Here is a 14461-nt window from a genome sequence, read left to right on the forward strand (position 1 = left end):
TTTTTTATATTTTAGCATAAATTATGGAGTAAAATCTGACTTTGACAGGTTCCGTGAGATTCACCCACATTTTATGGTATTTACGAATAGTTTTACAAATACTTGCTGAGTACTAAATTACTACCATGGTATTAGCACGGTAAATGTTCAAATAACATGGTATTTACACGCCACCGTGCTCCTAAAACCATGGTAACATAATACTTTTGTTAGTGTCATTGATTTAAAGACGAACTGAAGAATGAGGACTTTTTGACTAAAACATCTTTCACATCACTTTATTTATATCTATCTCAGCCTCGTTACCGCACTCACTTTGTGTAGGCCGCTCCTAGATCAACGACTACGGCTGTCTTCTCCCCCCCACTGCCCAAGCCTTCGAACAAGGGCATTTTTATCGATAGAAATCACTAGAAGTGTCAGAAAACAGAATTATTAGAATGTAAACACAGCGCTGACGAACACCGCGTCAGACGGAAGGGCGGCCGGGGTCCTTCGCAATGGCTGCCCCGCGTTTGCCTGACTAACAATCATTTCGGCAACCGTTAATAATATTCAGTTAATCCAACACACAAACATTTTCTACACGTTTCTATGATCATACTGTTGTGTTCTTCTGTGTAGCGGTAGGTGTACTGACATGGCTGATCTGAGATCAGTTCCTCACATGTGGGAATGAACCAGGAATTAATTTTCATTATTTCATTATTTCTTATTTTCACGTTTTACTGATAAAGAGTTTTATAATTAACAAGTACCTGTACTTCACAAGTAGCCTACTTCAAAATATAGCCCAATAAATAATAAAAAATAATAAAAACAATTTATAATCATTTGAAACCAAAGTTTGGTTTTGAGTGCATTTTAAAGTGTTTTGTCCTTAAATACATCCAAATACAATCATAATCATAATCATAATAAATTACAATTAACAATAATAATCATTTGAAACCAAAATTTGGTTTTAAGTCAAATATTTTTTAAGAGTGTTATCATTAAAATATATATCAATATATATGTTTTAAAACAATATTAGTCAATAATATTAATAATAATAATAACAACTACTACAATAATAATAATAATAATAATAACTACAACAATAATAATAATAATAATAATAATAATAATAATAATAAGAAACCAAAGTTTGGTTTTGAGTCAAATAATTTTTTTAAGAGTTTTATCATTAAACAAGTACTTCATAATGTTAAAATGATAATAATAATGATAGTTATTATTAATATAATAATTATTAATTACAATAAATAATAATCATTCGAAACCAAAATTAGATTTTAAGTCAAATATGTTTTAAGAGTATTATCATTAAAAATATTTAAATATATTTAAAAAATAACATTAGTCAATAATAATAATAATAACTACAACAACAACAACAATAATAATAATAATAACTACTACAATAAAAATAATAATAATAATTTGAATCCAAAGTTTGGTTATAAGTGTAAATTATTATTAATATTAAAATCATAAAGTAATCATAATTAATATCTATTATTATTATTAATATTAATCAGAATAATAATTAGTGCAGCTGTCGCCGCTGTAGCTGCGCAGATGCTCGTGACGCGCGGCTCGATCTGACGCAGACGGAGACTCTGAGACTCTCTGAGAGCGACTGCTGATGAAGCCACTAAAGATCGGAGCGCTGCGCTGGACATGAGACACACAGCAGGTGAGCTCGAGCCTCATTCCTGTCATTCTCATAATGCAGCCACGCACACAGCACTCGGGGGAATCTGCCCGTTGCGCAGTCACAGATGCAGAGACACCAGGAGTTACGCAGCACATTCACTGATGACAGTCCAGAAATTACGCGTGAGAAAATCACACGCCTGCAAGAATGTTTGTATGAAACGATGCAAGCAGAGCAATAATGATGAATCAACATGTCTGCATGATAGAGTAGGGCGCTTTGTCTCTGAGACGAGCTCTGTGCTATTTTTAGACACTGCTGTAGTGTGTGTGTGTGTGTGTGTGTGTGTGTGTGTGTCAAGTTACTGCTGCAGAACTGAAAGAGCAAGAAAATGACAGAATGGATGGATAAACTAGCAGCACTTAACATTAAAATATACATCATCATTAATATAAATTCACCAAATCTAATATTGTTGTCAAGTTTGATTGTGGCATTGGTGGGGAATAACACACAGACATTTAATTGTTTGATCAAAATTATTTCTAGGAAAAATTTAGCAGTGCTGAATATACATGTCATAGCGATAAACTCTACAGCCTTGAAAATCATAACAAGCCATATCTGACTTTAGAAACTATAGTTTTCTCCTTAAATATGAAGAGGTCACACAACAGATTCATGAGTTCATCCAAATTTCACAAAAATCTGGCTCTAAATCTCTCTTTTCTTTATTCAGAGTTGATCTGAACAAGTACATGAAACTATCTGAAGTTCGGTTCATCCTGAAGCAGTGAAAACTGCATCTCTGCATTCATTCTGTGTGTAAATGTATTACTTTTTGAACTGAATGATCGAAGTCCCGAGTTTGAATCAATCGAAACGGTTCCAGAGTAAATGACTCACTCAATTGAATCGGTTCGTCTGTTTCTCTTTTCTCGTCTTCAGTCGTGTTTACACGACACTGTCAGCTCTACTACTGGCTAAACTCGCTAGTTGTATGGCATTAACTGAAATAAGCGGAAAAAGTGTGATGTTTACAAATAAAAATTCCAAAGATAACATCCAATACAAATCTAGAACATATTCAGGTGAATTAATACTCAATTAATGTGACGAGCTGCAGCTCAAGATACATGTTAGATGGAAACATTGAGTTTGTGACTTAAGTGACTATATCTGAAATAGTTTGCACTGCAGTTCAGTTGCTGACAGTTCAATAGAAATCAGCTGCAAGCATCCAGTGAATCTTCAGTTTATCAGAATATCTGAGAAATTGTTGTTGTATGTGATTCTATGAGTCTCTATAGAGCGATAGTCAATGTAAAAAGAGCAGATGAACACAAAACAGCAGAACAACATCAAGTTAAAGAGGGTGAACTTTATCATTCAGTTGTTTGAATCACTTCTGCTCTTATATGTTCTTCTCAGATAATATCAATGCTGTGACCTTTAGCAGATGCGCCGACATTACAACAACAGTGCTTACATACACGTATATTTAATCGTTTCATCAAAATTATTGCTAGGGACAATTTAGTAGTCTGTGGGTATTGGTAGGAACGTGTCAAAGCATCTCTACTAAACTCTACAGCCTTGAATGTTGTTGTTGTTGTTTTACAGCCAATACTGTTCATTTTAATTGTGCTATAAAATATACAGCACCAGTGTTTTCTCCTTAAACACATCTCATTTAAGCATGAACAGCTGTTGTAAAAAGTTGAATTCTTTATGCAAACACATTCAATTATCATTCAATTGTGAGGCTTTTAGTGCAGATTTCAGGGCCCTTCAATATGCAATGATATCTAATGAACTAAAAACATTGTCAATATGTGTTAATCAAGGGTGTAGACGCTGTGACATGTTCCCACCAATATCCAGCAACTACTAAATTGTCCCTAGCAATAATCTGTTGTCGGCCGTTATTGCCCACCAATGCCACAATCAAACCAACACCCTTGGTGTTAAAGTTGTCTAAGAACGTCTAAAAGCAATGCATGCACCTCATGTTCATAATATGAAAATATAAACGATCTTTTATTTATATAAAGAGCGAAATCTTGAGTTCACACCACAGCGCATGGGGTTTTATCTTCTACAGGAAGTGTGCTTTGGTGTTTCGGTCACGTTTAACTTCGGCTGGACTTCATGCCGAGTGACGGATCTACAATGTTCACTGGTGCAACTTTCCAAAGTGTCCTGTTGGTGGCGATCTGTCTCGTAAGCTGGGCCGTCCCACATGGGAGACTTGAACGCCCAGGAGACCTTCGTGGAGAAGATAAAGAGTCGGCATCAGCTGACAGATCACTGGATTCAGACTCCTGCAGTCTGACGGTCCCCAACACATCCCTGAGCATCACCGGTGGAGAACCCAACACCACACCAGCATCTGCAGCGGATGGAAACGAGGACAGACGACTGAACACCACGCATCTGTCCTCTGGAGATTCTCATGTCTCTCTGTCTCTGACGACGCCTCCTGCTGGAGATCTGGAGAGAAGCGACACGCTTCACTGGAACTCATCTGCGGAGGACAGAGGACCGACTCCTTCAGCTCTTCAGTCAGACGCGTTCAGCCTCTCGCCGCTCACCAGCGGAGACTCGCCGGCTGGATTAGCAGCTGAATCCGGACTGAGCTTCAGCTCCAGACTGCTGGACTCGCCTGATACCTGGACCGAAGCGGATCGTCTGCAGGCAGGTGAGGGAGCGATGCACAAATGACCATTGTTTCGCTCAGAGTTCACTCATTCATGCTCTCAGTTATCTGTCATTGAAGTATTTCAGACCCAAAAGATCTACAAGCTCTACAATGAATGTGGAGCAGCTCAGTTCATACTGAGATCTCTGAATTTTGATGTTTTTATTTTACAATAAAAAACATAAAAATGTATTTTTGCTACTTGACATAAAATAAACAATTACTGAAATAATTAAAAAAAATATATAATTTTTTTTTAAGTTATTTAATGTCAGCTAGTTACAAAGGCAACATTTCTCATTTTCATTTAGTTAATAACTAAAATTAGACATGTTTTAGAAAACGAATAAAACTGACAAAAATGCACAACAAAATTACTAAAACTTTAAAAATGAAAACAGAATATAAAAATAAAATCTAATGCAAAACTGTTATTTTAGTATTGAGATAATATTAGTTTTAATTTTGAATTAGGCTTGTTTATATTTTTGCATTTTCTATTTTCATTTTCATTTATATTTAGTCATTTAGATTTTGTCATTTGTCTATACGGTTTTTTATGAATTTTTGTTTCAGTTTTAAATTTAGTTATTTTAGTACATCGTTAAACTAAATGAAAATGAGAAATGTTTCTTTGGCAACTAGCTGAAATAAAATAATTAAAAACATTTTTTAACCAAAACGTTCTTTTACGGTTTTAGTTTTAGTTAACTATGATAACCTGCATGGTTCAAAATATTAACACAAATTATGAGAGTATCAATCATGCTAAATTACCACAGAAGCAGATTCACAGATTCACAGCTTCACAGTAATAAACAGGAAAATAACAGTGTTAATGTTCCAAAATGCAGCTGTAAAGCAGCTCTATAGAGAACAATAGAGTCACTATTCAGATCAGTTCAGTTCCATAACTGTGTCCGTGTTGTAAAGTTTCTAAATCACACTGAATGATGTCTGAGAGCGTCCCGCTCCACTTTGAACCCTCAGCGGATGCCGCCGGCAGCCTAATTACTTTCTATTTTGAGAGCTGCTGGAAGAAAGTGGAACTGACTGCTAAAAGAGGCGACACACATTATTCATGCTAACACTCCTGACGGCTTTGATGTTCTTGGTTCACGATGTCTGACATTAAATCAACATGAAATCCAGTATGTGTCAAATATCAGTTCAGTCATTGTTTCAGGCTGCTGTTGAAACTGATGCAGCATTTATAAAACATTAATGCATCAATAATGCGTCATGGAAATTACAGAAAATGCAGACGACTTCTCAAAGTGGGAATGCAATGATGCATCAAACGAAGCTTAACTAGATCGTTTATTTCACTTCACAAAATGAGCAGCAACCATTTGTGACTGAACTGCATATTATAGTTCTTGTATATCAGTTCCTTTTCCTTATGCACTTACTTTTCCTTCCTTCTATTTCAGCTAGTTGCCAAATAAAAACTAAAACTTAATAAACTTAATATAGACACATTTAAAATAAAACAAACAAACAAACAAAGGAATAAAATAAACTTTAACTGAAATAAAATAAAATAAAATACTTATTAAAAAAAAACAAAAAAACATTCGTTTATTTCAGGTAGTTGCCAAAAAATGTTATGCTAAAATAACTAAAACTGAAATAAAATTAATAAAAACTATATAGACATATTAAAAAAACTAATAAAATAATAAAATTTAAAAAACTAATAAAAATGAGAAAAACACAAAAATATTACTAAAACTTAAATAAATAATAAAATATATATTTTTTTTTTAAACGTATTTTATTTCAGTTACAGTTTATTCAGAAACAGCATTTCTCATTTTCATTTAGTTTAACTTGATGCACTAAAATAACCAAAACTGAAATAAACATTAATAAAAACTTATACAGACATATTTAAAAAAAAATGACAAAAACACACAACAAAACTACTAAAACTTAAAAAAAAAAGGAAATATAAAAATGACATTTAATTCTAAATATTAACAAAAACTATATTTTTATTTTTACATCTTGAGCAAATCTGAGCCCAGTTTGAGATTTCCTATGAATTTTCTGAGAGACACGTGTGAGATTACTGGGGCTTTCTGAGAATATGAGAAGTGATTCAGATATTTTGACTGGACTGCTTGTAAATCAGTTCCTTTTCCTGTCCTGTACTTCCTTCTCCAGAGGAAGTGAGTGTCTTTCCCTCCTCTCAGGACGTCAGCACAGAGGTCACCATGTCCTCCGAAGACCTTCCTCTGATTTTTGAGCCATTTGAGGACGTCACAGCACCCGGAGCATCATCCGGACCGTCTGTCGCCATGACGCCAGCGGCCGTAACCATGGGAGACCCAGAGCTGGAGCGGATGGTGTCCATGGTTACGGATCACATTTCCTCTGACGGCCGTCTCTCAGGAACGCTGGAGACGTCTGGAGCGACAGAGCCAATCACAGAGTCCCATCCGGAAGCAGAGCATTATGGGACGACACAACGTGAGAATATATAACAGAGCGCAGCAGTGATGGCATATTTCTGGAGCATCATTCTGATTCCCTCGACTAAAACCCAATAGGATTTTTCTATTGGCTTTTGGATTATTGCAGAAAAGGAACTCTGTGACCAATAAGAGTTTGAGTCATCCTAATAGTCTTCACAGAATTAAAGGAATAGTTCATCTGAAAAATACAATCTGCTGAAAATGTGCTCACTCTCAGGCCATCCGAGATCAGGATGAGTTTGTTTCTTCATCAGATTTGGAGAAATGTAGCATTGCATCACTGTCTCACTGCATGTGGATTATTGTGATGTTTTCATCAGCTGTTTGGACTCTCCTTCTGACGGCACCCATTCACTAACACTTGTTAGCAACCACCTTTTTTCAACAGCTTTAAAAAAAATCACAAGCTGGTTTTACTGATGTATTTTTTTGCGTTAGAATAAATGTGAAATATCTTGAGCTTGTGCTCAACACAGACCTCATTTCAGGCATTTAACCAAAAACCCAAATCCCACTGACTTCAGGACGACGGAACTGAAAGTTCTAAGATGCTTGTTTCATCCCTCTATACACACAATATGTGCTGTTTAGAAACATAAACTTTAACTTCTGATATAGATTGTTGATATTCTGAAAATGCTGTTAAGTTACAAAAGCTCATATAAAGTGTTCTGATTGGTCTAGCAGGTGATGATGTCACACAGAGCTCCGTTACCCATGAGGCTGTGACGGTCTCTGAGCTCGTTCACTTACCAGCGTCAAAACCGTCAAAGACAGACACGGACGATCCCGAATCGAAAGGTTTGTATGTGTGTTTAAAGCAGCGGCGCTGGTGTCTGACGCGTGAGAGCTGAACGTCTCTTGTCTTACAGAGGAGCCGGATGAAGATGAGGAGGAAGAGGAGATGGACTCTGATGAGGAGGAGAGCGAAGAGGACCTGACAGAGAGCACCGTGGCCCCTCACACCCGTCTGCCGTACAGCCTGATCCCTCCTCCTCCCGTCTGGGTGCAGCGGAACCAGGGCCTGGGTGAGAGTCACGCGCCGGGCTCACGTTAATCTCATCTGTACATCAGCATTAATAAACACACTTCGTTCTCTGTTTGTTGTTTGCAGTGCGGAGCTGGGTTGAACTTATCAGAGAGAAGGTACGACTCGTTTGTTTTCATATTGATGCAACACTGGAAAAATGCTAGTGCTGCAGAAATGCACTACCAGATTATTTAATGCTTCTGAAAGAGTCTCTTCTGCTCACCAGGGCTGCATTTAATTTTTACTGTGTTTTTGATCAAATAAATGCAGCCCTGGTGAGCAGAAGAGACTCTTTCAGAAGCATTAAAGCTCTCCGCTGGTCTCTCGTAGGCTGGTTATGTGTCGGGGATGTTGACTCCGGTCGGGATTGGAATAGCCGGAGCTCTTCTGCTGGTCGGCGCTCTGTACAGCATCAGGATGATCCATCGCAAGAGGAGGAACAGCTTCAAACACCAGAGGAGGAAGGTACGGCGCTCAGAGTCCAGCATAACCTCAGAATCACAAGTTCTGGATGTTTTCCATCATACCAGCTCCTGAAAGCTTCAGTAGATTCATCTTTTAATCTTGTGATTTCTGTGCAACGTTGCTGATTTCCAGCCTCCCAGAGAAGTGCGCAGCGGACCAGACAACGCCATGCTGCTGGCTGACAGTTCAGAAGACGAGTTCTGACCAGAATCCTCTGTGGATCAGTCCAGATATGAACAACAGCGGTTTAGTGTTTCACACAAATACTGATGAGTATATACAGTCAGTACAGTTATAAATGGAGTTTTCTTTCAGAATCACAAAAATAAGCTTTTTTTCTTCAAGCATTTACACTTTTTGAGGAACTGTATGTAAAATGAACATTTAAGATACTCAAAAACAGCATTATTTCAGTATCATTGACATGCTATTATAAGTTTTAATAATATTTTGAATCACTTTTTATTTCTATATTTTCTGTTTTCATTTTTTTAAATTATATATATATATATATATATATATATGTGTGTCCATATATTTTTTTATTCTTTTTTATTTCAGTTTCAACTTTAGTTATTTTAGTACATTGAGTATTAAATTAAATGAGAAATTAAATTAAAATGAGAAGTTTTATCTTGCAAACTAACTAAAATAAAAAATATTTTTTTTAATTATTTTTTTTGTTTCAAGTAACAAAAATTTGTGTATGTTTTTAAATGGTTTATGGTTTTAATTTTTTTATGGTTTTAATTTCAGTTTCAGTTTTAGTTATCTACAATAACCTTAAATAAAGTGTCTTGGGTCAATATTAATTTTCAGTAGCTCAAAACAGTTAATTGTCAACTATTTCACTTGTACAACCACATTTATGTGTTTATTTCATGATATTTTTCAGGTTTTGGTCCATAAAATGTATAGAATTACATTCTACTGCTGAAGTATCTAATGTAAGATGCCCTCATTAGTTCAGAAACACGATATCAAACATTAATAACACCTAAAAACATCTGTCAGCCAATCAGAATCCAGTATTAAACAGTGATATAGTGATATAATAATAGTGCTTTCATTTATCACAGCTCGACTACAAACTCAAGACCCATGCTTTACGATTCTGCAAGATATGCTGCTTTAGGACAATATCTATCAAATAAAACACATCATCAGGAATATTATCGTTTTGTTTAGGAAATATTAAATTGTTGCATATGAAAATGAATCCTCTAAATGAAAGCACTCGTGCAGCATAAGATGAAAGATCTGCACACGTTGAGAAACCTTTGAGATCAGCGTTCAAAAACTATATTTTATATGAATGCAAAATGGAGATATTTCTTTTGATTGGAAGCAGAATATGATTCGCACCCTCACATTCACACACATCATAACAGGAAATGTTGTACATACAGTATATAGGCTGTTTTGACTGTAAATATGATTGTTATGATGATGTTTTCATGTCGACAATCTGATGTGTGCAGTTCGTGACGTGTTTGTGTTTCATCTGATTAGAATTATAGATTCACCGCAGGCTTCTTAGGGTATTTTTCTCAAAGTTGTAAAATATCTTTACAGTAAGAGGGTGTTCAGTATGCTACAAATGTACAGGAACACATGAAGAATTCACTGTAAATACACTGAAATAAAATATATAATCATGTATTTCTGTGGTGCTTTTCTGTTACAAATGTATTTATTTAAATTTTTTTTGGATAATTTTTGTACTCTTTTGGGGGTTTTTCCCACCTTGTTACACTCAAAAATACCTGGCCTCCAAATAATTGCTTATAAATCTCTTGTTATGCTATATATAATCACCAAAGTGTGATTTCAATCTTTTTTGTCAGCTTGTTTCTATTCTAGTTTTGTGTTTCTTTTTGGAACTGGTTGATTGCAAGCCTCACGCTCCTTTATATAATATGCAGTAGGACTAATAAATAAATAGAAAACATATTCTTAACTAGGAGTTTTAGTTTCGTTCACTATGAAGTCAGCCTGCAGTACTGACTAAACACAGACAGATGGCGCTGTGGAGTGAAATACTTCTTATTCCTTACTGAAACCTGGCTTAAAGGGGTCATATGATGCTTTTTTAAAGATCATTATTTTGTGTATTTGGTTTAACAGAATATGTTGACATGCTTTAATGTTCAAAATACACATTATTTTTCAAATACTGTACATTATTGTAGGTCCTCTATGCCCCGCCTCTCTCAAACGCTTCGCTAATATTTCCACATAGTGAGGTAGATATGTGGGGGCGTATACAATGTTTAAAAGGTAGCCAGTGCAGTGTTGGCGTACACGGTGCGATTCTGAAGGTCGGAACGCCGTGAGCTCTGGCACATGCCACGATTGAGTTTATCCGAAAATCGTACGGAGGCAGTCACACACGACACGAATTTACTACGATTTTACCAACTCTGACGGGAGCATTACGTTATGTTTCGCACCATTCATAAAAATATGGATTCTGAGGACGAAATAGTTTTCTTTGTGGCAGGCGGCTTGTGACGGCCAAAAAAAAAACCGAAGACAAAGGACATGGCAAAGAGAATGGCTGAAAAGCAGAGAAAAGCATGGACTTTATGTTCTTCATAAAGAACTCCGGGGAGTAGGCCATTTCTGAATTTCTACTAATTTTGCCGGAAATACAACAGGCATATTCATTCATAAAGCTGAATGGCAAATTTGGCACATTCAGCATTTTTTTTTACATGTTTGAAAATAATCGGGAGGACGGGAGGTGCTCGTAACGTCTCGGATCGGCCCTTAATTCTTCTCACGCAGTACGAGCCGCGGCCATGTGAGCATCTGTGATTTTCTCCCGAGAGAAAAAAATCGCCTGCGAGCTCGTACGACAGCAAAAATCGCACCGTGTACGCCCGCCTTTAGTAATGTTACCTCAGATTGCTCTTTTTTTTTTTATTTTTTTAGCAGTCATGTTTTACTAGAGAAAGTCTGAGGTCTGATCTTAAAGAATAAAAGCTGTCAGGGTTTCTCTTTAACTCTGTATTCTCAAGTGGTTTCAATAAACTTCACTTACATACTTCAATAGAAGCTTATTTCCCCCAAGGAATGAAAGAGGTAGATTTGGAGAATAAAGTCAGCATCGAGATGTAAGCAAACTATGAGATAGAAACTCACAATTGCTAGAAAAACAGTTGCTATTACCTTTTTCATTTTTTTATTCTGAGGTGGAAATAAGGTCGCAACCGACTAATCAGCAGTTTCCTCAGAAGTTTCAGCAGCCAGCTCAACAGACTAATCAGCAGTTTGCTCAGAAGTTTCAGCAGCTGTCGCAACAGACTAATCAGCAGTTTCCTCAGAAATTTCAGCAGCCGTTTCAACAGACTAATCAGCAGTTTCCTCAGAAGTTTCAGAAGCAAGTGACGAAGGCAGAGCCTTTGGACAAATGTGCTGTAGCTGATTATGAGCAGATCCAATGTGGACAACCTGGTATCAGTGGTGCTGAATGTGAAGCTATCAACTGCTGCTTTAACGGACAGCAGTGTTACTATGGGAAGGCAGGTAAGAGTGTTGAGTTGCTGTTATGCTCCCAGTTAAACTGATCCTCGACATTAACCTGCTCTTGTACCTGTGTTCCAGTGACTATACAGTGTATAAGAGATGGTCAGTTTGTGGTAGTGGTGGCTAGAGATGTTACACTGCCTCGACTGAGTCTGGATTCAGTCCATCTACTGGGTGGAAACGACCCACCTTGCAGTCCTGTGGGGTCCACACCTTCCTTTGCTGTATACCAGTTCCCTGTGACCGCATGTGGTACAAGAATGATGGCAAGTAGCTGCTTATGGTTTTATGCTTCATGGCCTATGATGGACTGGATGCCAACAGTGTTGCTATTTGCAGGAGGACAGTGGTTATGTGGTGTATGAGAACAGAATGACCTCCTCGTATGAAGTGGGGATGGGACCGTTTGGTTCCATCACAAGGGACAGCCATTTTGAGTAGGTGATCTATGCTGTTCTTAATCGTTAATCTCTGACAAATGCTACAAGCTCCCCTGGCTCCTCTGCAGGAAACCGTATGCTCCCCCTTACTTGAACCTTAATTTTACTCCTTATAGATTCTATGATTTGACCCTCTTTCCTCCCTATCAGATCTTCATCCACTGTAGTACAGCAGTGTGCCATCCATCTTCTGGCTCCTGTGAGCAAAGCTGTGGCAGGAAGAGTGAGTTCTTGACTAGATTAACTGAGAATGTTATAATTGGCCTTCACTTCCAAATTTTTTTTTTTTCTTCTCTTACAGGAAGGGACACTAATGTTAAGACCATCTCTAGTGCGCAGACTGTGGTTTCTAGTGGAGAAGTTACACTGATCATGTAAATCTAGCTGTTTTAATAAGCTTTTTGAAGCAGCAAGATGGCTTTGTCTGTTGTATTGACCTTGCAGAGTCTGAAGTTACGTGCATGTACCCAGTTTGTTTCTTGGTCTACACTATTAAACTAACTTTCCAGTACCTTTTTGTAAGGTCATGCATTCTGAGTCCAGGTTTCTGCACAAGCCACTAACTTTACATTTATCCAACCTCCAGTTACTACCCTGGGGCACAACACAAGGTACCAAATTGAGGGTTTTGATTAACGTCTGTCTGCATGACAGGATTTTATTTTTGATTTTTTTGACTGGGCTGAGAACATACCGCCATGCATGAGTACTGTGAGACTGAGTTTCTTGAGTGACGTGTCAAGTCGCCTTTATTTATATAGCGCTTTTAACAATGCAGATTGTCAAAGCAACTGTACAGCATTAATTAGGACAATAGTGTCAAAGCAAAGGGACAGTAGTAAACCTTAATTTCAGTTAAAGGCAGTTCACTGAATTCAGTGTCATCCAGCTCAGTTTAGTTTAAGTAGTATTGGAGCAATCAAGTCAACGATATCGCTGAAAAAGAAGTGTCCCCAACTAAGCAAGCCAGAGGCAACCGTGGCAAGGAACCAAAATGCCATGACAGAATGGAGAGAAAACCTTGGGAGAAACCAGGCTCAGTTGGGAGGGCCAGTTCTCCTCTGGCCAGACGAAACAGCAGTTGAATTCCAGGCTGCAGCAAAGTCACATTGTGCAGAGGGCTCAACTGGCTCCTGTGGTCTTGTCCCGGTGGCCATCTGAGACTAGGTCTTTACTGGGGATCTGTATCTGGGGCTCATCTAGTTGTCCTAGTCTCTGCTGACTTTCAGGGCTGTAGAGGTCCTCTAGGTGCTGACCCACCATCTGGTCTGGATATGTATTGGATTTGGTGGCTACGGTGACCTTGGAATAAGAGAAACAGACTAATATTAGCGTAGATGTCTCTGCCGACTTTCAGGGCTGTAGAGGTCCTCTAGGTGCTGACCCACCATCTGGTCTGGATATGTATTGGATTTGGTGGCTACGGTGACCTTGGAATAAGAGAAACAGACTAATATTAGCGTAGATGCCATTCTTCTAGCAACGTAGCAAGTACTTCGGGTAATGCAGCCTAAAAATCCTTTAATGGATTTGAATATTAGAAGTGTGTTGTGTAAACCAGGTTAAAGAGATGAGTCTTTAATCTAGATTTAAACTGACAAAGTATGTCTACCTCCCGAACAATGTTATTCCAGAGATTGGGTGTTAAATAGGAAAAGGATCTGGCACCCGCAGTTGATCTTGATATTCTAGGTATTATCAAATTGCCAGTGTTTTGAGAACGCAGCAGATGTGGAGGACTATAATGCAATAAGAGCTCGTTCAAATATCGAGTTGCTAACCCATTCAGGGCTTTATAAGTAACAAGCAAGATTTTAAAATCTATACGATGTTTAATAGGGAGCCAGTGCAGTGTTGACAGAACCGGGCTAATATGGTCATACTTATTGGTTCTAGTAAGAACTCTAGCTGCTGCATTTTGGATCAGCTAGAGTTTATTAAGTGTGCAGAACAACCACCCAACAAAGCATTACAATCTAATCTTGAGGACATGAACGCATGAATTAACATTTCTGCATTTGACATTGAGAGCATAGGTCGTAATTTAGATATATTTTTTAGATGGAAAAATGCAGTTTTACAAATGCTAGAAACGTGGCTTTCAAAGAAAAGATTGCTATCAAATAGCACACCTAGGTTCCTAACTGATGA

General features: G+C 37.5%; 3 protein-coding genes and 1 long non-coding RNA gene across 4 annotated transcripts in view; 3 read left to right on the forward strand and 1 right to left on the reverse strand.

The window, feature by feature from the left end:
- Positions 1-533, reverse strand: part of LOC107659790 (actin-related protein 10-like) — a 16482-nt gene extending 15949 nt beyond the window's left edge. Inside the window, exon 1 of the mRNA XM_016448818.1 lies at positions 316-533. Coding sequence (XP_016304304.1) covers positions 316-392 — 77 coding nt within the window. The 5' untranslated portion in view covers positions 393-533. The remainder of the gene's footprint in view (positions 1-315) is intronic.
- A 3815-nt stretch (positions 534-4348) lies between these two features.
- LOC107659812 (uncharacterized protein C14orf37-like) lies at positions 4349-8749 on the forward strand. Its single transcript, XM_016448849.1, has 7 exons — positions 4349-4364; positions 6534-6839; positions 7529-7645; positions 7717-7872; positions 7959-7990; positions 8205-8339; positions 8472-8749. The coding sequence occupies exons 2-7, from the start codon at positions 6584-6586 to the stop codon at positions 8541-8543; spliced, it is 768 nt and encodes a 255-aa protein (XP_016304335.1). The 5' UTR covers positions 4349-4364; positions 6534-6583; the 3' UTR covers positions 8544-8749.
- Positions 8750-11417: 2668 nt separating this feature from the next.
- LOC107659791 (zona pellucida sperm-binding protein 4-like) overlaps positions 11418-14461 on the forward strand; it is a 19688-nt gene continuing 16644 nt past the window's right edge. The window contains exons 1-4 of the mRNA XM_016448819.1: positions 11418-11444; positions 11537-11870; positions 11949-12136; positions 12210-12307. Of these exons, the coding sequence (XP_016304305.1) occupies positions 11418-11444; positions 11537-11870; positions 11949-12136; positions 12210-12307 (647 nt within the window). The remainder of the gene's footprint in view (positions 11445-11536; positions 11871-11948; positions 12137-12209; positions 12308-14461) is intronic.
- LOC107659814 (uncharacterized) lies at positions 12358-12826 on the forward strand. Its single transcript, XR_001630958.1, has 3 exons — positions 12358-12384; positions 12461-12533; positions 12612-12826. It is a non-coding gene; the product is annotated as an uncharacterized LOC107659814 (long non-coding RNA).

The sequence above is a fragment of the Sinocyclocheilus anshuiensis genome, unplaced genomic scaffold (genome assembly GCF_001515605.1).
Source record: "Sinocyclocheilus anshuiensis isolate Anshui unplaced genomic scaffold, SAMN03320099.WGS_v1.1 scaffold519, whole genome shotgun sequence".
Taxonomy (NCBI): domain Eukaryota; kingdom Metazoa; phylum Chordata; class Actinopteri; order Cypriniformes; family Cyprinidae; genus Sinocyclocheilus; species Sinocyclocheilus anshuiensis.